At 36.9% G+C, this 25,394-nt stretch overlaps 2 protein-coding genes and 1 long non-coding RNA gene across 3 annotated transcripts; 1 reads left to right on the top strand and 2 right to left on the bottom strand.

The window, feature by feature from the left end:
- Positions 1-650: 650 nt before the first annotated feature.
- LOC308401110 (RIMS-binding protein 2) lies at positions 651-2,344 on the top strand. The gene is made up of 5 exons (XM_080889172.1): positions 651-887; positions 1,248-1,404; positions 1,743-1,864; positions 1,990-2,061; positions 2,155-2,344. The coding sequence occupies exons 1-5, from the start codon at positions 666-668 to the stop codon at positions 2,218-2,220; spliced, it is 639 nt and encodes a 212-aa protein (XP_080745298.1). The 5' UTR covers positions 651-665; the 3' UTR covers positions 2,221-2,344.
- A 6,342-nt stretch (positions 2,345-8,686) lies between these two features.
- Positions 8,687-12,141, bottom strand: ca4b (carbonic anhydrase IV b; the record flags this gene model as incomplete). The annotated part of the gene is made up of 8 exons (XM_080889122.1): positions 8,687-8,860; positions 9,781-9,944; positions 10,181-10,247; positions 10,729-10,821; positions 10,946-11,091; positions 11,403-11,567; positions 11,677-11,721; positions 12,081-12,141. The coding sequence occupies 8 exons, from the start codon at positions 12,139-12,141 to the stop codon at positions 8,687-8,689; spliced, it is 915 nt and encodes a 304-aa protein (XP_080745248.1).
- Positions 12,142-19,002: 6,861 nt separating this feature from the next.
- On the bottom strand, positions 19,003-22,549 carry LOC308401481. Its single transcript, XR_013972576.1, has 5 exons — positions 22,109-22,549; positions 20,939-21,043; positions 20,057-20,211; positions 19,321-19,378; positions 19,003-19,140 (listed from the first exon to the last, which is right to left on the bottom strand). It is a non-coding gene; the product is annotated as an uncharacterized lncRNA (long non-coding RNA).
- Between the last annotated feature and the right edge of the window lie 2,845 nt (positions 22,550-25,394).

Below are 25,394 nucleotides of genomic sequence, written 5' to 3' on the forward strand. Positions count from 1 at the left end.
GGAGGAGCAATAAGACGAAACAAGAAAACAAGGCTACTTCCTTAATTGAGCAAGGCTTGATAGTTTAAGGAAGCAGAGCCACATATAAACTATACACTCTACACTGTACACAACCAGCCACACTGAACTATTCACACTCACACTGATAAAGGGCTTTGTTCTCCAACCAGAACCATTGTTTTACTTAAAAGAAAATAAATTGCAACGCTTCAGAAGAAAACCAGAGCAACCAGATAAAACCCACCAGTATCTCTGGCGAGGCCTATGAGACGAGGACCAATGCAAAAGAAAGTATATAAAAGAAAATAAATATTACGAACAGAGCTACAGTTAAACGTATCTATGTGTCATTAAGAAATATTTTTTTAAAAAGGTCTGTTTTCTCTACTTTTGAACTTCTCCTTTCAAGTATATTTGGAAGCATTTTTGCTTTTCAAATATCTGCATTAAAACTAAAGTTATTTCATCTTGTGCTCCTGTTGCTTTGCACACAGTGCAGTTTGGCAGTGCTGAACTAATGAATCTATCTACTTGCTTCAAAGAGGATTACTGTTCCTTGTGCTTAGCTTAGTTACCTCACATTAGGTTGAGGCTAAGGAGAGGTCTGCTGTCTACAGTGGCCATCTGTCTGCCAGGTGGACAGTCGAGCACTCACTTTGCTGTAAATGGAGACAAGGCTCGAGTTGGATGTTTTGATATACCCAGATGAAGTAAGGATCGCTACTCCGGAGGATCTCAGGGACTGGGAGCTGGAAACTGCGAGCCAGGTGTCCATACCCACCGTCCGGCTCTTTGTTGCACTTTACCCGTACAACCCGGCTGCCATGTCTCCAAACCACGAGACAGCTGCAGAAGAGCTGCCCTTTGTGCCAGGCCAGATCATCAAGGTAAGATTAAGTGTAATTTCATGCACTCTGTACAATACTAAACCGAAGCGCTTCTCTGTGTTTGAGTTGCGTTTCATCTCTTCATCAGTTCAAAATGTTCTTTGAAAGAACCTATAGTGTTTCCTGTTTGTGCTGGAGTCACGACAGTTAAATGTGTAAGAAGACAATAGGTTTTTTTTCTTCATTTCCTGTCACCTTTTTCATCTGATTGATGTGATTTACCGCCTTTTTTCTCTGAATCTGTCTGCTGCTGCATCACATAAATACAGACAAATACATGTATGCAATAAATACACTCTTTTATTCAGAAACCAAGCCTAAAGTTATAAAAGTAACTGCTGGTGCTGTTTTTTTTTTTAGGTTACTGGAGACAAAGACGCAGATGGGTTTTATCATGGTGAGTCTGGCGGGCTTTCTGGCTATGTGCCGAGTAATATGGTGGCTGAGATCCCAGTGGATGATGAGTATCTGAAGCATCTACTCATGCAGCAGGGATTCCTCCCCGTGGACCACACAGGTATTAGCCTGTTTACTGTAACACGCTGGCAAAACAGTGTTGCTGGGGTAACTGAAGTATAATTGAAAAACAATTATTGTGGCATAATTTGGAACGAGGCCGTTCAGAGATGATCTGTGAGAGGATGTTTGCAATGAGCTCCTCCCTACAGGAAGTTTACAACAGATATTAGGACAAATAACAGTGAATAAAATTATCACGCACGTCGCTTAGAAATGTGAATGCAAAATTTACTGATTGTAAAAATATGACACTACCACTGTCACTGCGTGGAGTGTTTGTTTATCTCCTATGTTAGCATGAAAGCTTCATTGGGACGTTTGCTTTTCGTACTGCAGGCATGTCTCTAACACCAGACCTGAGCGATGTCACCAGTATCCCTGACAGTGGGGCTGTTAGACGAATGGTAGCCTTATTTGACTATGATCCATGGGAAAACTCACCCAACATGGACAGTGAAGTAAGCACTGTGAAGTAACATTACCATATATTATATATTTAAAATATGAAGATTAATCTACTGTTTAAGTCTACTGTTAATCTACTGTTTTACACAAACTGGTTTTGACTTGCTCTGTCTTACAGGCTGAACTCGGCTTTCGTTCGGGAGATATCATATATGTTTTAGGTGACATGGATCAAGATGGGTTTTACTATGTAAGCATCATCCTTGCACTTACAATACAGTGACTGGTGTTTAGTTTTCATACTGATGTCTGTACAGAAGCTAAACTTTAATTTCAACTTCAGGGAGATCTTCACGGACAACGAGGTTTGGTTCCATCAAACTTTCTGCAGCTGTTTCCCTGGGATTAGAAGAAAATGCACGCTAAGCTGTTTGCTACAAATGCCAAGTCACAGACGCAGTGAGAAACCAGAAGTTTCTATGTAAAATATGGCTAAAAGGACACTTCATATATCAAAAAATAGTTTATTTTATTTTTATATTCTACTAACTGCATCCGTTTTAGACTGAAAGTAAGCAGCTAATGAACCCCTCTGTTAGTATCAATAAGAATGCTCAAAACTAAAAAGAGTTCAGACCTTTGTTTAAATGTTTCTTTATTGAAATAACAGATACTTACAAACCCTTTGATGCAAAAAAAAACAAAAAAACAAAACAAAAAAAAAACATGAACAACAAAAAAACAGAATATTTACAATAATGCATATTTTGAAAATTACAGGTAAGATACTAAATGTTTTGTCTGGCAATTTTTGCTTTAGGCGCTTTCACAAAAACACAAGAACTGACTTGCTAAATAAATTACCTGATGGGAATGGATAAATTATTTTAGCCTTAATAATACACAATTTACAGATTTCTTTCTCCCCAGTGTTTTGATATAGCATTTCCATTTTTTGCCTTATGCCCTGTGTATATATTTTCTATCACTGGCTTATTTCATATAAGTTATTTAAAAAGAAAAAAAAACATTTTGAATTTTGCAGCAATTTTTTGTAAAAATAAAGAGACTCTTGTTATAACTGAAAAAAAGTTTTAATCATGTAACAAATGTAAGAGCTGTAGTTAAACTGAAAATAAACTGTCCTAATTCTTACTTTCCTTACCTGATTTTTCTTTTTAACAATGGACCAAAAATTGACATTCAGTTCTTTTCTTGTCTGGTAAATACATTTGTTGTAATAAAAAGAAATACAAAATTTATTGGTTAAAATAACAAAGAAGTTCAGCAGGTTTTCAAATGTTCATATAGTCGGTCTGGTTTCTTCTTTTACTTTCCTCTGCAGCAAACAGTATACTCATCCATAAAGTAGGAAACACTACACTGTGTAGTAAAGTTTAGTAGTGCTTTCTACTTTATGGGTGACAACACTGTACATCAAGTAGCTTCTGGTCGATCCACCGCAAATACTGAAAACTGAAGGTTAATCAAAGGCAAGGCTTCACAAACTGAACCGAACACACGATCAAAATTCACGTTATCATTCTTGATAAAAAGAAAGAAAAACATTCAAAAGACTTGACATTTTGCTCAAAATTAGGCTGAAATGAAGTAGTAATGTCTTAGTATGTTAGTGTGTTTAAAAAACGTTGATCATCAGATTTTCAAGTTGTCATCAGGGTCTTACCAGCGTTTGGAGTCCAAGGAAGAAAGAAAACCCAGAAGTGAGCGTGATCTTTTTATTAACCCTGTCTGAGCCACGTGGTTTACACAGGAAAAGCCCCAACAGTTTCTCACACACACACACAAAAAATACATGCATGCAAGTATATGCAGATGTGCACACACACATGCACACCCACAAAGACACACGTACGCACACACACCACACAGTAGTTGAAATAGTATTTGCACATTTCCTTAAGATAAAGCAGGAATTATTAGTTGTATTAACAGCTTTTTGTAGAGATTTTTTAAATTTGATGTGTATGTAATCTTATGAACCTGTAGCTGCTGTTAGTCCAACTACCTCGTACACACCTAAACATGTACTTGTACTATACTTCATATTTCTTTTTTGTGTTCACACTAAGTAAAAATATCAGATCAATCTATTTTCACAACCTAAAAGTACCTCTGAATTTAACGTCGTTTATCTTAGGAGGTCTAATTTAAGTGTTTATTTGCACATCTGCACACACAGACACAACCACAAGCGCGCACACACACATGCACATATGCAAATTCAGAGTGTACACCCAGGTCCTGGCCGACTGCACCGCTGCTGCCAAGCGTGATCTCAACCCTTTTAAGGACATACTTTTACGAGGTGGCAACTGCTTTTAAAACAAAAGTCAGTCTCTGAAGCAGATAGATATTGATCTTGATAATAATTTATGTGGATGTGTACCAATGATCTCGTAGCTCTTTGCCAATGCAGCACTAAGGATTGACTGAAATAGCAATGTAATGATAAAAGATCAAAGTGAGTCAAAGTAGACTTATTGATTGAGGGAGCTCACTTTGGAGATGCTGAAGCTCTTAAAGGTTTATGTTAGCAAAGGGAGAGCGGTGCTCCTCAGCACGGTCCTCAAAAGTCAGACATTACTGTCTTGCAAGTCTAAAACATTGTGTATAAATTACAGGAAGCACTTTGTATCTCATTTATAATTCTGAGAACTCATTCACGCCTGCATGTTTGTGACAAGGTGTGGGTGGGGGATGGTGGTGCAAGGCTCTTCCCCTATCCCAGCAGCAAATGTGCAATATGCTTGCAACAACAGAAACTTTGCAAACAGAATAGAGATGGGCCTGTGTCCTCTGTTGTCACGACAACCCAAACCTCAGAGTCACACCAAGTGAAATAAGAGGAAGTGGGGGATGGGTGGCGTGCACAAACCGAGAAAAGATGTCCTCGTTAGAAGAAAACGGAGCCAGAAACAAGCAGAAAGAGAGTAATGGAGAAGATCATCAAAATGCAACACCAGACAATAAGTTTCTTTTTATGCAAGTCATCAAATATTAAGCCAGCCAGCATACACATACACACTCACACATACAGATACACACACACACACACACACACATATAGGTTGTACCTTTGTGAAGGCTGAAAAAAACAGCAGTGAGTCTTTGCAGCAGGCCAGCATGACTGTGCATCTCTCTGATTATCTCAGCACTGTTGCACCAAAGGCTGTCCTTGCATCAGCCATCTATCCCTGTGCAACATGGGATTATATCCTAAGTGAGTCCTTAAAGTACTTAGGGTGATATAGATAGCGTCAAGGGGCCAAAAACGAGCACAGCACCTAATGACACCGGTAGGTATTATCCTCCCAGCAGGGCTTTAATTGAATTATGTTTTACCTTTGACCATTGAGCTCATGAGAGCAGCTGTAAATAAAATATAAACAACTCAGAAGGCATTAGAATGAGCAACAGGGCGGCAGATATAATCTGAATCTGTCAAGAAAAGTTCACCTTTCCTGTTTCTCTCTCATTTTAGGCATCTAGATTTCTTATTATCATCACTGTTGGTTTGGTTCCATCCCCAAGGATGGAAGAAATTAACTGTCCGAGAATCCTCTTGCACTTTCTTAAACTCAGTATGTGCCTTGTGTTGCTGCTGCTAGTCATGCACCTGATCAGTGCTGCTATACAGTCAAGAGATTTTGATGAGAAAAAAATTTCAGTCACTTTCATGTACTTGCTCTGTATTTAGTTATTCAGTATCTCAAAAGAAAAAAGAAACAAGGATTTAGGACTACACAGATCAATGAAATAACATCTTATTCAGTTCAGTTGTATATATCTAGCACCAAATCACAGCAACAGTTGCCTCAAGGCGCTTTGTACTGTAGGGGAAAAGGCCCTACAATAATACAAAGAAAACAGAGAAAATCCTAAAAGTTAAATGCCCCCCTGTGAGCAAGACAAGAGGTGTATGAACACATAGTGAGTGAAAAAGGTGAATGAAGAAGGAACATTCAGTGCATCATGGAAATCCCCTTGCAGCCTAGACCTATTGCACTGTAACTAAGGGAGAATTCAGGGTCACCTGATCCAGCCCTGAGACAGGATGTTTCTAATTTTAGAGATATTGCACAAATAGAAGAAAACACACATATATATTAAAACGTAGTTTAATATGTGCATTGAAGGACATATCCTGGTCAAAAATGACAGGATATGTGTTACTGGCCCAACAGTGTTACTGGAGGCCAAGGAATACCATCCAGTGTAAAAATCTGGTTAGATACCATATTTCTGAGATATTTCAGTTTTAGCTGAATTTAGAAGCAAAACATTAGAGGCAATCCGGGTCTTTATGTCCTAAAGACATTCCTGCAGTTTAAGTTGGTGTGTGTGTGATCTGGCTTCATGAATGGATAAAGTTGGGTTTCATCTGCATAGCAGTGAAATGTATGCTATACCTTCTAATGATAATGGCTAAGAAAAGCATGTATAATGAATACAGAATTGGTCCTAGCACAGAACTCTGCAGAAATCCATAATTAACTTAAGTGTGTGAAGAGGACACTCCATTTATACCTATTGGATCTATTAGATAGATCTGATTCAAACCACTACAAGTACCTTGTACCTTCAATACCTAAAGCTGATGGTTTGGGAAAAGTAATTACTGAAGTTAACCCAGAAAGGTTAATTTGGGGTAAAAAAGAGTAGAAATAGTAAAATTATTAATATGATAATCTGCCTCTCTGGAAGTAGCCCTCAGATAGCTAGTCTGCACTGTGTTAGCACAAGGTATTGGACAAGATGTCAGTGGATGAATTATACCCTTAATCTTAGTTACAGCACTTTCAGAAAGACTTCCACTGCTGTGTAATCCATCATTGTAAATGTAAATGCTATTAGGAAATGATCAGACAAAAGAGGGTTTTCAGAAAAAGAATTTAAATGTTTAGTTTCCAACAAGAAACACTAGAGTGTGATTAAAAAGGCAATTGAGTCTAATAATAGACTAAATGCTATCTTGAGGCTAATATTTTTAGTATCTACAATAATTGCTTTATCTGAGCTGAGCACTAAATCAGATAAAAAGTCTGAGAAATCAGACAGAAACCAGCCGGGTGAACAACAGATAATAACAAATAAGACTTATGAGTTTTCCAACTAGGAACAAGGGTAAGCATCAGACTTTCAAATGAATTAAACCCCGTCTGGGTCTTTGGTTGATTAACAATCTGGAGTGGGAGACTGTAACTCTAGTTACTGGTCCCAATTCTGGATAGTCACATTTTAAAAACTTTCCCATGTGTGGGACTAATAAATGTTTATCTTGTCTCTTATCTTATTCTGGGCAGTTTAATGAATTTTGCCAGATTTCTACAAATGAGAGGTGCTGGGATGGATGTCATCTCTCCTAACAAGTTTCTCAATTATCTATAAAGCCCACATCACTCAGACAGCGAGCAATTTAAGGGAAACATGTGGCTAAATATGTCACTCCTGATCTGATTGGAGAGGGGACTAGACAAGCCAGCAGTGTTATGGTTACAATGTTGTTACAATATTAATTTTAGTGACCTCCGATTGACTTAACCAGGTGTTATTACATCTTAGTATCTTATCTGTCTAATGTGTGTAGGGAATGTCAAAAGTTCCAGAAATGATTGCTCATCAAACAACTTGTAATAGCTGTGCTGTGGAAGCAAAGTGTACTAAAATGTCTGATAAACTGACCATAAATCTTGTGTGTATTTATTATCTTTTATCAAGCAGTTTGATTGATTTTTACCAGATGAGATCATGAGATCAATAATTACTGGAAAAGGACATTTGAAAAGAAAAATTGATGATGATTTATACAAATTCTAATTAATTTTTGAGTGTTTTGGTAAAATATTGATCCTTTTCACCTCTTCAAAAGCTAATCATTCATGTGGATATGTGGCACGTAGCCACATTGTTCAGCTGTCTTGGCTCAGTCTTTATCTAACAAAGACCATAAATAAGCAAACAGACTGTTTAATCTTACTTTTTGAATTTGGCGATTGCTGCTGTTCGTTGCTCTTGTGAAGCAGCACGTTGAAATGTATTTCTGTTCTGACACAAGGGCCGCTCTCATTCAAAAGGGTTTATTTGTCGTGTGTGGTTAAATTGGTTTATTAAGAAGTTATCGTTTGGTGAGCAGTCCTTTGTATATTGGAAAGCATGACTGATTTGGATTAAAAGTGTATGATCCAGGAAAAAACATACAGGAATATGCCATGAAATCTTTAATCGTGACTTTATTTGATTATTAATGACATTACAAATGACAAAGAATTGATAGGTAAAACATACCTTAATAATACACATTATAGTGTTAACACGTGTCTGTATTTTAAATAAATATGACACTTTTAAGTCAGAGTTTAGATGTTTCCAGAACAGTAGGAAAGCATGTAATAGAATGCATCATGATATTTATCAGAAATATTATATCAGCACAAGTGAATACATGTGAATCAGAATCAGAATTCTTTATTGCTATTCTGCTGAAAGCACAATGAAGTCATATGTTGTCCCATTCAGTGCAAAGAAAGCAATCTAACTATCCTTAAACATTTAGTCTATGTCCCCCAAAAATGTGTGTAAATTGTAGTGAGATCATCATTGTGAAACATTTAAAACCAAAAGTAACTAATTTACTTATTTGTCAATAACATATTTTGTTGTAGATAAAATCTTACATATCTTACATATTCCGATTCAAATAAGCATGTAGTGTTTGATACATGTTGTTTTGAAGCATCTATTGAATTTACATCCTTTACTTTTAAATATACACTACATTATTTTTTTCTTCTTCTATTTGAAAATCAACAGATGTCACAAACAAGGGTATTTGTGCATAAAAATTGATTAAATTAAATAAAGCTTGCACTGGATAGCAGCACTGACTTGGTGAACAACACACAGCTGACCAAAGCAAGTTGGCCACTGGAGTAATACACCTCTCTTCCATTCAAAGGCTGTACTGGTCTGTAGTTGTTGACCATTTTCTGTCCATCATAAAACAGAAGTTGGCTGAAAGCAGTGAGCTGTAACAAAAAAAATAATTAAACAGGCAGTTAAACATGTACTTTTATTAAAAATAGTATGCAAGGGGCATACTATGATAGAACGCTTTGCTAATAAATACAGCTATTATCAATGATAACTAGGCAACAGAGTGTGTCTCACTAAAGTTAACTTGCTGCTTTACTATACTTGTTCTACTATAACTGCAGTTTTTTCATATAACTGTTTGAGACCAGTACAGAAATAAACAAAGAAGTGCACTTGTTTTACATTAAATGGGTTGTTGAATGTGTAATATTTCAATAATGTTTCAGTAATATAAATTAAAATTAACACATTTTTCATATAGACAGCATAATTTCAAGGTTTATCCATTTTGAAATACATTTTTGGGTAATTTGGGAGCAGTGGAAACAACTGTAATTTGTTAGCAAACAACTCAAAGAGCCACATTAGCATAGGCTTGTGTTACGTATTACATATAAGCCCTGTATTCTTTTTCTCTGATCTCATTTCATGTCCCTATGCTTTCTTGGGTAAAGTATATGCCTCATTAGCACTTAAATACACTGCTTTTTTTTTTTTTTACCCATAAGGTATGTGTGAAATTATTCTTGTTATTTTTAACATTAAGTTTCCATTGACCAACTACTACCATCTAGTGGCTATAGTTATTGTAGCAAACACCTTGGGTTGCCATAACGTTTAATATTGGTCTAATATTTGTCTGTGATTCTGGTTATACCTTTATTAGTGTCAAATGTAGCCAGTTTAAATAAATTTATTCAGAAACTATTTACAATTATCATTTGGGGGTTATAAAAAGTTTCCAAGAAAAAGTTATTAAAAGTTGCCTTAGTGTTACACTAAATTAAATTTCAAGGATAAACTCATTACAATCCTCTTCTTTATAGATTCAGTACGATGTAGGGAATGATACCTGATTCCTGCTGAGAGGAATAGTGCTTTCAAACAGGGTCCAGACCACAGCTTCAGCACAGTCAGGTGTGGTGAGGGAGCCCTTGTAGCGAAAGTACTTGGTCCTGTTAATTTCAGAAGGAATGAACATGTCCAGGGAGACACCCACCAGCGTTACATTCGTTTCTGGTTTGATGAAATGTTAACAAGAACATAAAGTCAGAAAGTCAGAAAAGACTTCAATCATCACTAATCCTCAAAAAATCTTCAAAAAGGTTTTATTGTGTTGTTGTGGATGTTATATAACATTGTGTTATCTAATAATAGATGCCCTTTAGCCTAGTGTAATCAGCTACATATTTAGGACTCTATATGGAGGGTGAAAAGAAGATTATTATCATTTTTCAGAAGATATAACTTACTAGGTTGAGATATGTATTTCAGTGCACTGATAAGATGATCATACTTCTCATTTGCAGACTCAGACTCCTAAAACGAAAGAATAAAATGTTAACCGTCATACCAAAAGCAGTTTATAATTAAGAAAACAAAGTTAGTACAACATACAGGAGCTAATTTGATTTAAAGACACACTAAAGCTCAAATTATACAGGACATGTGATCATTCAGCAGCTGGAGGGTTGTTCAGTCTGACGGCAAAGGCAGTCCTCTGGAATGTTTTCTGATGGGTCCACATTTATGTAATAAATAATCAAATACAGCAGATTATTTGCATTTGGGAGCAGTATAATTAGAAAAGCTTTAACTCTTGCTGTTATTCTTTTTGTTGTTTATAATCTGCCATTTTTTTAATGGTTAGTCTATTTTTCCTTATTATGGGAACATTATACCTGTATGCTGTTTTAAAATGTGCCTTTTGCAAATGTTGTTTTTTTTTTGTGGCTACTAACTAAACTACTGGTTTGGGCTGGATGCTGGACATTTTTTTGAAATGATGTTTACCAAGTACCTGAAAGAAAAATCCCAAAACAGCCACACCCGTACTGTCTTTTGAAGCCTCAGCTAACGAGTCATATTCTTCTTTTATATGGACGATATGCATCTACAGATAAAAGAAAGCACTGCATTAGAATAATTAGGATCTATTTGAATCCAATACATAAAATTACTTAAATACATATAGTGTCAATCACAAAATATTTCTACTGATTTATGACATACTGTACCTCCATTGGAAACTTTTCTCCATCAATTGTGTGCTCAGAACCAAGTCCTCCATCTTTGCCCCAGTGCAGGTGAAACTGAATTGCCTTGTATTCATCAACCAGATTTCCTCCTTTGATTTGTATACTGGAAGGCAAATTTAGCTGAACTGAAATTCAGAATTAAAAAATAAAAATAAAAACCATTAGACAATCTTCCATGGATGCTCCCATTATTTCAGTTACAAATGATCACACATGACACACATGACACATGCTTTTGCACATGACATATTTTAAAAGGTATTTTTGTTACATGAGACGCTTGGTTGCTATTATTGTCCATTTTACCACCTCCTCCTCCCTATACTTTTATCCATGTTATCTACAGATGGGGTAATTGCATTTTTACAGCCAGAATTGACATCATAGTGTCAAACTGTCTTCCTCAAATAAACTTGCAATTATAATTAAGACATACCACTGTGGCCATTGTTTATGAGGCTCCCATAAAAAGTCTCTTTATAACCGGTGAAGTGAAAAGGAGTCAGGCGTTCATCTGGTAGCACTTTCCTTGTGACAATATTAACTGGAGACTGAGATCTGCCATTGCAGGTTTGTGAAACCAGTCCCCACAGCTCTGGACCTGTGAGGAGAAGAATAGAAACAGCTCCACTAACATGCCTCCTTTGTTTAACCATTCATTTGGCTTGTTTTATTTTTATTTTTATTATTTTTTTTTTTTTTAAGTTTACCTGTGCAGGTGTGGTTGCATTGAAGTTGGGAATAGTAGCAAAAATCTAAAAGATCAGGTTTGGAATATTTAAAAAGAGAAAAGAATTATTCATCTGTAGGTTATGAGGTATTAATTTTTGAGCATTTGCAATCACAATCGCATGTGACTTTATCTAATCTATCTAAACTTTTAATACAATTTTAGATATCTGGTTGAATTAAATTGACCCTATTGGTCACAAGCACATTTATATTAATGATTAATTATTTCAATAAATACACTTTTGATTTTATGTATTTCAGTTGTATTGTAGTCAACATTGTTTACTGAAGGCAAATAAAATCTATCATTTTTTGCGTGCAGTATCCAATGTCATGCAACTTATACACAAATTAAAAAAACAAAGAAATATAAAACTCACACCTGCCCCTGAGACGAGACTCACAAAAAATGTGAAGAGAAATAAAACAGATCTGAGCAGCATTGTGAATCCACTTATAGTGTAGATTCTTCCAGCACTGACTGTTTTCAAAGATGATGCCTGAATCAAAGTTCAACCAGACTATCATTCAACTGGGAGCCCCACCTATCACCCCCCGTTTTATAATGCACGCTTTAGATTTATGACACCTAATTTGTGAGGACAGTGACACACAGCAAGAGATATCTCGGCGTTCATATTCTTGAGATAATGAATGGACCCTAACGCTGAAGGTGTCTTCCTCCAGAAATGAGCCCACAGGTGATTTGTCCAAACTGCAAGCTACAGTTACATTTTTGAAGTTAAGGGACCTCTAGTGGTGATGTGAAAAAATGCAAGTGACATGTTTGCGGGTGTCGTTACCTTTAAGAAAAACTGCAAAGTAGATTTATTAACCACGAGAAGTGTCATTTTTTGGGATTAGATTTGTGATACTATTTATGAGTTAGGATTGTTTTTATCACTCTTTTCTACTATGTCAGGGTCACATGAGACAGTGAGAGACTGGATGAGAAGTTCATTGTTCATTCAGCAGTTTGCACACAAAATTTAGTTCATTTGAGTTCATTCCAGGTTTTGCAATAATTAGCCAATTAAAAAACTCTATTTCATGTACCATGTTGAATCACTCTTTAGAGCTCTGCTGTGCTGAGAACGGACAAATCCACCAACAAATCAATGATGGGCCAGAGCAGAAGAAATCATTGGGTTCCTGCTCACCAAGAACAGCAATATCAAGCTAAAGTGGGCAAACCAGAAAGAAAGTAAAAGATAAGTCTGCAGATGGTAGGTTCATAATTTGGCAGCAGGAGTCCATGTACCAAATCTACCTTGTATTCAAATTGCTGATGATGATGGTTTAATGTTTTTTTGAGTTCCTCAATATCACTCAATCATAGTTTGGATTCCATGCTTTATATTATAGGAATGAATTTGTAGCTGATCTGCAGAAATGATGTGATTTCTATGGTGCTAATGTTTTAGTGACTGTAATGTGCTCTGTCTCAGAGTATAAATATAACAAATTACAAATGTTTGGGGAAAAAACAAAAAAAACAAACAAACAATTTATATGGTGTTATGTCCCCACGATGAAGGTCTAGGGGTGTGTGTGGGGACTGGTAACAAATGGGTCCAGAATGGAATGAAAGGAAAACAGACAGAGGTGTTTAGTAAATAAAATAGTTTTTAATCTTAACATAAAGAGCCAGCAATGCCGTTTTTCCAGTAACACTAGAAAAAGAAAAAGGTTGCAACAACAAAGAACACAAGTCCACACCACGAGGAGGTACTTCCAGGGGCCCACAAGCCATCCCTGTCACTAGCAGCAGCAAGTTCCACTGCTGCTGCTGTTGAGGGCCACAGGCCCACACTACTCACATGAAGCAGCTACTCTCCCCACTGCTCCTACAACTCCACGCCACAGGCAGGACAATCACACAATAGGGCCGCTTTTGACACCTAAAACACAAACAGGAAACACCAGCGAAATCTGCCTCCCCTCATCCAGTTCATGCCCAGCTTATATGACCTCAGAGAGGTGATTGCTGACTGGGCCCAGGTGGTAAACAAGGCCAACAAACAGCAGCTGTGTCCTGCTAGGACCATAACATATGGCTTTCACTGGCTGAGCAATTAAAGTTTGAGAATGAAAATCTCTGTTGGCCAAATATGATCACAAACAGAGAAGAGTGGAAAGGCATAAGACAGAAATGGTCACTCGTGTATTTTAGGTGATATAAAAGAGTAGAAGGAAAAGGAGGTAAAGGAGGAAAAAACAAACCTTTTTCACCACGTGAGGCAAAAACACACTGTTGAACACAGCCAGGCTATAAAGGAGGTGATACTAGCAGCTGGTGTAACACAAAAGGAAATGAGTGTTTCTGGACCACTCGCTAGTTTCACTCCATATGACCGAAAGAGGAAATGGTGGATAAAAATTTCTAATGTGTACATGGTGGTAAAGGAAGGTCTTAAAAAAGCTCAAAAATATAAAAGCAGCTGAAGCCATGAAGTTGGCCAAGCTGGCTGGGTATGAAAGTGGAGGGCTGGGCAAGGGACATATGAAAAATCCAGGTTTGCTCAGAAGTGGAAAAAAATAGTTTCTGCAAAGAGTATGTTAACATTACCTGACTCTATGAAAAAATAAATTTTGATGTTAAACTTGCTGTTGGCTAACATCATATAGGCAGGTTATTATTGTAAATATACTGGTTTAACCACTCAGTAACAACAAAATATCTATTATAAAACAGACCTATACTACATGTAAAAGCTAATATTTAATAGTTTTTCTGACTTTAGTCCCATACAGAAATTTGATAGCTGGACATTAACTTTTTTTTACGACTCTTATCAAAGTTACACTAAGTGTATTTAATTTGTAAAACTTGTTTTTTGAACTCCAGAGTTTTCATTTTAAAGTAATTTATTAGAAAAGCAGATCATTGTGGTTGGTATGCTTCACACTGATTTTAATGAAGGCCAGTATACTGTTGTAAAAACAGGGATCATGCCTAAATTAAAAGTCATGTAAAATTGGAATGCAATGATTTGGATTATTTTTTTTTGTTAAGGCAAGTAAAAACGTTGTGACACTAATGGAGGCGTGATGAGATAAAAGCATTGAAATTACCCTGACTGTCTTTAAATATTCAAACAGATCCCTTTTGTAGGATAGAAACAGGTTTAACCAGCAGAGGGCAGAATATGCATATCCAGGAGCTGGGGTCTATTGACAAGAATTTGTAGAGATGAGCCAGAGAACCATATTTGACATCCAGTGCTGAACTTCCCAAAGAGACTCATTAAGACAACTGTGTATATTCAGTGTCAGATGAAATACCAACTGGTAGGTAGCTATATCTGAGTGCCATCAACAAAAATAATGAATAGATACACTGTGTCTCTGAGTTATATACTCAATAGGGAGAAAGCATAAAGAAAAATAAACTGATGATTGAGTTAGAAGTTCTTTAGAGAAACAGAACCTCCTATTTGAAAAATGAGTTTCACTCAAATTTGTCAAATACTGCATTTAAGCTGCAGCAGTTTGGGCCACAAACATCATCAAGTACTCTTCTCATCCTAACCACCACCTTTTCACACTGGTTCCCTCTGGAAGGCAAGTCTTTATAGAGCTCACAAAAAGTTTTTACTTTATGTGTCAAATGTGAATTGCATTTGAGACTAATGCAGCCCTGACTGGAACCTCTCAAAGATAATATTACTGTTTAGTGCATGGAGCAATTGTGGTATTTTTTAAATAAAATTTCTGCTATAAAAGGTTATTTAGAAATTGGTCTAAATGGTCTAATGGCACCAAAACAAGTGTGACTTGACCAACGAGGAGGAGTTTCTGGGATTTCTTCCCAGCAGAACATTGCGTTGAAAACAGATGATCACTTTAGTTTAGTGATCCTTAGTTGTTGATATTTCAGAAGGTTTGCAAATGAATGTGTTAAAACAGCCAAAACATGAACAACAACCTAGCTCATTAAAATAAATAAGACATCACAAACACAATAGATGAGAAAGATAAACTGTTACACAAAAATGGCTAAAAATGGTTTCCTCTTCATTGTTCCCATGGACACATGAAGCTACAAGTACATGTGCCAGTGTAGAGAGGGTGTTGATTACAGACAGTGTTTTCTTTTTTTCTACTCTTGCAGGTGAGCATTCTTACATTGAGTTTCTGTGAACGTGAAGCGTATCAGTCAATGAAAGTAAGAAATGTGGACGATGGGCACATCATAAACATAAACAGGTGCAGTTTTAATTACCGAGGGACAGTAACAGACATGGTTGTGAAGCCTGTAGATATAATCATCAGGTAAATATCTTTTTATAGAATCTTCATCACGATTTAGATAACGATTATGAAGATAACTTTTGCAAACACTGTACAAAGACATTTCAAAGACTGAGGCCATGCCTCTTAACTGGAAGGTTGAATCGGGTTAAGCAGGGATTATACTTTCTTGCATCCGGGAGTCCACTAAGGTCCGCTGCAATCACAGTCACGTGAATTTCGTCAGACAGCGTGAGGGTCCTTGTAGATGTCCATGTGGCTGCCTGTTTTTTGTGGCGTTACAGGCTGTGGAGAATTGACATTACAGTGCACCAAATATTCATGTTCCATACTTCATGTTTAAGACTTAAATAATTGATGATAAATTATATACACATTTTTGAGACTTTAGACCTGATACAGATTTTCTTGAATCATTCAGCCAGATACTATATGACTGCAATATTAAATAATCAATTTCAGTCAATTAGGCTTTCGTATTAAGTTCTGAGATCTGATCAGAATATGCTGATAAATGCTGATCTTCTTCTGTGGCAGCTTAAGTGGTCATAAAGTTTTTTTCTGCTGCTGATATGATTTTCTACAATGCCACCAAGTACGCTGTAACTGCTCTGACTGAGGGCCTGGGGCAGGAGCTGCATGCAGACTTTGTAGAGACAGAATTTGAACACAGCTCTACAGGGAATATCCTGATAAAGGAGCATAAGGTAAAAGTATTATTCCTACATGTAAGGTACTGTTAAGATGATTATACACATACAAAATATTTGTATTTTATACAAATACTTTTTACTTCTCAGACAGCCTATGAAAGCAATAGATATTGCCAGTGCTGTCATATACGTGCTCAGTGCCCCCTTCATGTTCAGGTTGGTCATTTTCTCTTACTGTTAACCTTTTTTATTGTGACAAATTTTATGTCTGTTATGTTTACTCATAATGAATTCATCAAATTTTTCTTTCAGGTTGGAGACATTCTGTTTGAAGGTGTGTTGCAGGTGAAGCAGAGTTTGTTACCCTGGCAACTACAGTGCAGGAACCCATAATAGCTTTACATTAAAGTGGTGTGATTGATTTGCCTCACTACTCAACTCTGCCAAATTGTAGTCAATTCACAGCAGACTGAAAAGAAAGAAACTCATCCAGCTGTTAACTCTTCTTCTCAAAGCCTCACCTGCTATCTGCTCAGAAGTGCTGTTGACCAACCAGGATTACCCAGGAAAACACTTTAATTAATGACAACTTCCTACTTATTATATTAAATCTTACTTGTTGGATAGTTTTAAACCAGTAAAAGGTTTGTTTTGTTGTTGTTGTTTTTTTTTTTGTTTTTTGTTTTTTTACAGTTAAATCAATGTTAACTGGTTAAAACCTTATTGGTTAGACACACACAGTGTGCATTTTCACATCACTGAGAAGAGGCTACTGGTATGAAAACCTTTCAGTCAAACCTAAAAAGTACTCTCTTGATTTGTGTGATATGCAGCAGACAGTGATATTTCGGCAGATAAAGGATATATGGAATATCCTCCATCAGAAATCATTTTCATAGCTTTTTCGTGCAAACTATTAGCAAGAGCTACAGTTACATTTTGGAGTTGGAGTTTTAAGTTGCAAACTGTAGTAGGTGTGTGAAAAGTAAATTTACATTGTGTAGCTGGTTAGATATTTTTGTTTCATATTTTGCCTTTGTCTTTTTTACACGACTGTACTACGACCTCTAGTGGTTAACATTATAATGGAAGTTAAAGCAGAGCTGGTTTGGTTTCAAAAACTGGCAGCAGAGTGCTGGCCAGCCCTTTCAAGTGTGACTTGACCAAAGAGCAGGAAATTCTGTCCACGACTGTACTACGATCTCTAGTGGTTAACATTGTAATGGAAGTAAAAGCAGAGCTTTGAAATGCAAAATGATGATGAACTTCAGTGGTCTGTTTTCTTGGGACATTTGTGCTCTTCATTAACAACCAGCCATGGTTTAATTTCCATACATCAGTATTGCCATGTTTATACCAGTGTTATCTTATTATGAGTGAACTGCTTGTTTAAAATGCAATTAAAATGAAAGTTCAATAAGTCACAGTAAAAAACATGAAATAAGAGAAAATCACAAATCTGAATATGCAGAGAGGCATCTGAGAAGAGAAAGAGCTTAGCCGTCATGATGTGTGTCGGTCTACCAATCTACAGACAAACTCGACATGTCTTTTCTCCACAAGTCTTCCTCAAACAGAAATCATATTTAAAATAAACCAACTACTACTGCCACAAATAATAATAATAATGATAAGGAGGTTTATTCTGCTGTGTCATGCTGACATGAGACCAAGAAACTGGGCGGGCAGCCAGTTTATCCTACTGTAAATACATTAATAAAACCGGTTAGTTACAATTCATCTTCCATTATAACACTGTAAACCTGACTCTATGTAAAATGTAACAATTTTTGGTGTAGTGTTTTTTATTTTATATGGGTTATTTATGGAAGCTCGTCCCCCGTCAAAAATAAAAACTACAAGAAACAACAAACAACCTTCATGGTCCAAAATTCAACTTCCTCAGAAGTTTGGATTTATTGGAGTCACAATTCTGGTATAAAGTAATACCAAATAATGCCTTCTTTCCTTCTTTGTTGTTGAGTTGTGTAATGTGAAATGCTTATGACCTTCACAAGTTTTCCATTTCTGCAAATTCACTCACTTTAGTCTTTATTGTCGCAGTCACGGTGTATGGTGCATAGAAGGAGAGTGTGCTGACACAACTATGATATTTTAGTTTGAGATAATAACTTTTGTTTGATAAAGAACTTGCTTTGTAGCCAGTGATTCAGCTGAAATGAAGTGGTTAATCAGTCAATGCGTTCCATTCGTTGGCGTCCCGTGAAGTCTGCACCGGGACTTAAGACGTTCCAATATATATATCTATAGATGGATGGTTAACAGGCACAAGACAGTTGGCGCTCACTGTCACTGAGACTCCTCATCACTCTCTTCATACTTTTGGTGCTTTCGTCCGTGTAGCAGGTTACCGGTGTCTGTGATGGAGCGCTGGCGGGGCAGAGTAGCTCTGGTGACTGGAGCCTCAGTCGGGATCGGTGCGGCTGTAGCGGTAGAGCTGGTCCGGCTCGGCATGAAAGTGGTGGGCTGCGCCAGGGACGTCAGAAAACTCCAGGTTTGTTCTGAACTAACAAACTGGATTTCAACAGAGATTATTTAATGTAAAACTCTAATGAAAAGGAATTTTTAATATGAAGCTCTGTCAGGCAAACATCATATTGGGGCTGTCGAGCAGACAGACCCTTTGTTTTACTTCAGCACAACCAGTTGTAGAAGCCGTCACTCCAAATGTCTTTGATAACAAGAAAAAAATACCTTTTCAGTCCACGGCCTGAAGTTCTTCTCTGACATCTTCTGCCATCAGCTTTGTCTGCTGGTTTGAAGACAATAAACCACAAAAAAGATGATTTAGTCACTTTGTCTGCATCATGCAGCTCGAATGTGTCGTGTAACGATGTTGAATAGCCGTCGTTATCCCTCTGCTGTGTCAGTAGGATTGTACTGTACAGCATCTCATTGATATGTGAGGAATGCTAATGTAAATCTCCATTTGCACTATTTGCCTATTTTGCACCACTATGCCTCCTTACTTGAATATTGTATATTGTATATTGCATAGCTTTTTTTTTGTTATACGTAAAATTGTATTGTATTTATTTAAATTTTTACTTTTTAATTATTTTATTTGCATTTTTCTAATCACTAGGGTTTGAGAGTAACGCAATTTCTATTCTCTGTATGTCCTGTACATGTGGCAGAATTGACAATTAAAGTTGACTTGACTTGACTTGAAACACGATAACAGACTTACATCATTAAAACATAAAGGACAGGAGATATTTAGATATTTTTATATTTATATTACATTTTATAGCTGACGGATATTACTAAATAGATAGAATTTACTAAATAGCTGGATGAACATGAAAAATATGGCTATAATAACAAATGACCATGAGAGCCAGTAGAATTAATTCAACTGGACACTTAAAAGATGTCCTTAAATGCTCTTTAAGTGGCAGAACAGATGAACAAACAGTTAATCGCTTACTTGAGATGAAATCTGCTCAGCTACTTTGAAAACAGCTAAGTGGTTCCTCCTTTAACAGGATGACTGCTCAGGGGTAAGGCCATCATGCAGTCCAGCAACCTTTATGGTTCTGCTTTGATTCACCAGGAACTATTAGGGAAACCTTCCAGCGCCTCCTGTGAAAGACACAGGCATAAACACACAAACATTTATTAACATGTTCCACAGTCTTCCAGTTTGATTTTCTCATCCTGTGGACAACAACGTACATGGATGCAGGTTTATTGTTAACTTTTGGAAGGTTTATTTAGTGAACATATCCAGCTGCAGCTCCACTGTGATCCTGGATAAGCACTTAAGGAAATGTGTCAATAAATGGACAAACATCAACTTACTATATTTATCCAAACAGACGGGACCAATAATACTTCACTGAGTTGGAGACTTTAATGTCTCTTCTATGTAAGAATGTCTCGTGCTGATATACCTGCAAACTTGACAACAAAGGTTTTTCAGACTGCATGTAGCTGTCCTCTATGTCAGCTCACACATTTACATTTATGTCACACTTATTTCTGCTTTCCCATTTTATAATTATTACTTACATTTTGATTAGATACCTTGAGTTTGTAAATGATCAGATTACATAATTGGAATACAATGTATCCAATTCAGGGTCGCGGGAGGATGAAGCCTATCCCAGCTGATACAGGACAAAGACAGGCTGCCAGTTTATTGCAGGGCTAACACAATATGTGTAACAGAAAATCCACTTAAATGTTTGATATTTCTTATAATAATCATAATTATGACTATTATTTAAAGGTTTCTTTATAAATACATTTTGATTTTTTATAACCTCTAAAACATAAACCTGAGCTGTTTCAGATTCTGATCTCTGACCTCAGTGACCTGGCTGTGTCCTCACTGCAGCTCCCTCTTGGAAGTACGTCTGCTTCTTGTCTACCCGCAGTGTTGACCGCCTGCCCTTGATATCACGTACTGTACCTGAGGAACAAAAAAGGACAAACACTTGCCTTCATTTAAGAAGTACATTCATACAGAGGTAATCTATGGAAACACACTAGTTCAACCTTTGGGAGAAATCAGCTCCTGTGAAACATTTCTGTAAATGAACATCATGTGGAGAATGAATGAAATGAGTTCTTCAGGTGACTCAGCAGTCCCACACTGACAAATGAAATCTAGTTAAACTATTAAGCATATTTGCTCTTCTGAAATCTGTTTTAAACAACAACAAACATAAATTAGTAACAAAAATACAGCTGAGTAGAGGCTTTACAAACCACCAGCAGCCATAATGCTAAATTTTAATCTTCAAATGTTTCTGAGCCGTCTTCAACCTGCTTTTAACACATTAAAGTCCCACAGTCAATGCAGCCTGACCCAATCCTAGATGTTCAGCACAGAGACACAGAGGTACCGTTTAAAGTTTAGTGATAACCTGAGTCACTGATCATTTGCAGTATTACAGAGTCTGGCAGTCTTTGCATGATGTCCACGTCACTGTAAGTTTCTAGCTCACTCTCAGGTGTGACAGGTGTGCCAGCAGTAAAGAGTAATAATAGCCTGCATCCTGAGGTTTGTCATGCAGGATTAAAGGAGCCAGGCTTTGTTCACACAGCTAGGATTGTATTTTACACTGACCCTGGGTCAGTATAAGTATCATACAGTTTAAACGAAGCACTGAAACTTGCACATATTTATTATAGATGCACTGAAGCTAATCGAGATATTTGCTGTCAATCTGTGGCTGCGATTAAACACTTTACTGGAAACTTTATTAACTAGTAACTTCATCAGTCATGACAGAAGCTAATATTTCTGTGCTAACATCGTTTAACCAGTAACAGCTTTACTAAGCTAACGTTTACACCGTAACTTTAAGCTAGCACCATAAAGACGGTAAAACACGTAATAATATCTACAAATGCATCGTAAAGCTGTTATATTAGCACTCTGTGTATTACTAACATAACCACATTAACATTACTGACACTCGCTGACTTTTAATAGTCATTCTATAAATGCTGTCCGTTTAAATGGTCTTACCTGTAAACACTGCTGTATCCACCGGATTGCAGCCAGAGTGGATTCTGGAGTCTTCCACGCTCCTGTTAGTGATCCTCCATCTGGATGGATGAGAACAACCTTCTGAACAATCTAGCAGGAGATGGCCCATATCTATGGGACTGATTTGTGCTAATAACGCCCATTGTATGGACTGATAACAGCCGAAGCGGGTGAATAAAGTCACCCAGTAGCTAGCTGTGCCATTACCCAGCATACATCACTCCCTCCGTAAATGCAATAAACGATACAAAAGCATCGTTCTACCTGTTTTTCAGGTAGTTGTTTACATTATATAATTTATTGTGTTCTGTATACGTCACTACAATGTGATTTGGAAAATGTCTAAATATACCGACAGCAGGCACTTCCGCAGCAATCTCTTCAATCGGAGGACCCTTCACGTCAATTCCCAACGCGAGAGGGGTACCCTGCGCGTCCATAAGTGCAGCAGAGGGAGCCTGACCATGCGTCACACGTTTGACGAGTTGGGAGTGAGAACGTGTTGTATGTTCTCATCCCTGAGGAGAAACTGTTGCATCTTTCATTTGTAGCCTCCTTTCAAAACAGTCTGTGAAACATTTACCATATGTGTTTTTTTCATCTCAGTGAGAAGTTGCAGCATGTCACCTTAATGTACCTTAATGTAATTTTTACTGACTTTATGTACTCATGAAAACACTGTATAACATTTTACTGATAATTTTCACTAAGGAATAAAATAAAAGGATTTTCAGGGAAATTTCTTTCATTGCAGTGCTCTTGTTGTGGTAAAGGATTTTAATGTGCTGTTTGTAATAGGACATTTAAATAAAAATGTCCTGTGGAGAATATCCAGTACACAAATATTTATATAAGAATAAAAACAAAGAATATATTTAAGGTAAAAGCAAAATATCTGAAAAAATTACAACAATTTCAATAAAATTACTTAAATATATTGTAATTAAGGTAAGTATAATACTTTTTTTTTATATCTGCATAGACAAAACACCCAGAAGAATTACTATAACTAACTAGATAGCCAAGGAATTCCACCCTGTCTTTGGTTGAATACATATCAGAAAAACTGTTTCATTTCTTTCAGACACTGCTTACAGTACTTAGCAAATATAACATAAGCTGTCAAGGGGGGGTGGAAATCATGGAGCAACTGGGTAACTGGGAGGTATCCTGGGGGAACTCCCAGGTCTGGACCCCTGCATTACTGAGCTCCTGGACAGCCTGAGTTGCAACCTGGTGGCATCACATGGACAGAAATATATTGTCCCTGAAGTGTTCTGTTGGTTTTCTCTCAGGTGAATCTGGGGCCATTTGGCGGTATCAATTTATGCTCTTTATGTTCCTCCTTGCACAAAGGAGCAGATACCTGTCCAGCTAATGTTTTAAGGACCTACTGTCCTACTGTCTGTGCTTAAGGCTGTACACCCCGGGGTTTTGCTTTGCTTGTTTTCTGCTTTGTAATTCTCTTGCTAAATGTCTGTATGTATTTTTCCTGCTGTTCATATGATTCAGTGTATTAAACTCTGTTCCAAGAATTCTACTCTTTTCCAGAGCATCTTTTTGAGTGTCTTGATTTTAATTGGATCTAAAAGGGTTGGATCTCCACATCGTTGGTGGGAGAAGATTATCATGATGGCTTCAAAATTTGCGACCACAAAAGGTTTCCCTGAACAGAAACCCCATAATTCACGGGTTGTTTTATCATTGCCGCTCTAGTGCACCTGTTGTTAATTAACACCAAATGAGATTAACTTACCAGATCTTATCACAGAGCGGTGTAGTTACAAACTCAGCTGCAGGGAGCAATACCAGATGAAATGACTAACACGCCTATTGTTTATTAGTTATTAACCTTTCCCCCTTTATGTACTAGGTGAAGGGGCAGTTATGCTGACACAAACAGACCAAAGATGAAGAGCTGTTGTCAGCCTGTGAAGTTTTCAGGGACTAGCATTTGAGTTATTGTGGAAAATTTACCTACTAGGCAGTCTTTATGGAGAACACAGTATCAAGTTTATGTAGTGTGCATAGCAAATTCTGTTGGTGGGCTGTTTTGTATAATGAGATGAACCCACAGGTAGAGCAAATAACTGCTACAGTTATGTATGACGCCAAAGGTCATGAAGAAGTTACTCTCACAACTTGGTATCCATCCTTGCAACACTTCTGGTTACTTATTTGGGCAATTATTTTGAAGCAGTATCTAAATTAAAGTTAATTGTACTGGTCATAGGAGCTGCATGTATAGAATCACCAGTGAAATCTGATTGAAGAGGAAACAATGGTTGACTATGCTCCAAAATAAAAGATAAACTTCTACCACCATCTTTGCTGTTGAATAGATATCAATTCAGAGTTCCTTCAGTGCCTCATCTCTCTCTCATTCTGTGCTGATTTAAGCAGGAGATGCGCATGGATGACCAAATTAAACAGAGACTGATTTGCCATAAACATATTAAAAAGTAAAGTGAAGTTTTTCTGAATTTAAGAGCATATATAATGTGTGTTTGAATAATGTGTGTCTGTTTATCAGTCTACTCTTAAACTGTACATGTCTTTGTGTATTCAAAAAGAGATCTCGTTCTCAAAGACAATATATTTAAATGTCGGATTAAATACTGCTACTACTTCTACTACTGCTAATGCTATCATGATGATGGAGTTTTTTTCTGCTGTGTCATGCTAACATGAGAGAGAGACTGGGTGGGCAATTAGTTTGTCTTGCTGCAAAGAAATGAATAAACCAATTATTTACAATTTATCATCCATTTTTGTAAATATGACTGTGAAAAAGTTCACTGTTCACAACTGGTTTATAAATGACCAGGTTTATTCCAGTTTAAAACTACGGTGTTATGTTAAAACAGCATTTATGTGTTCAACTTTACAATGCAAGTCTTGTTGGATGTAGTTATTTATTTTTTGTTTACATAAAAACAAAACAAACCTTAGAAACTTGAATAAAGTTCATGCTCACAGGTGTACACACGGGTGATCACACCCACAAACTACACCCTTTTTGGCTCCTACCTCAAAGCACACTGTGTTCTGTTGATCTTATGTGCTGCACAATAATGTTTAATATTTAGTATTTACTGTCATATTCCCATATATCATTGTGATGTTGTTTATTCTATTACTCTTGTTCTCTTCTGCTTGTTTTCTTTTTTCTTTCTCAGCAGGTGATCCAGGTGATTGATATATGCATTTTTTTTCTGCCCATTCTGTTGGTTTTTGTTTTTTGCCCTTCTCCCCCGTCCCTCTT

This window comes from Rhamphochromis sp. 'chilingali' (assembly GCF_963969265.1).
Source record: "Rhamphochromis sp. 'chilingali' genome assembly, chromosome: 8".
NCBI classification, from domain to species: Eukaryota; Metazoa; Chordata; class Actinopteri; order Cichliformes; family Cichlidae; genus Rhamphochromis; species Rhamphochromis sp. 'chilingali'.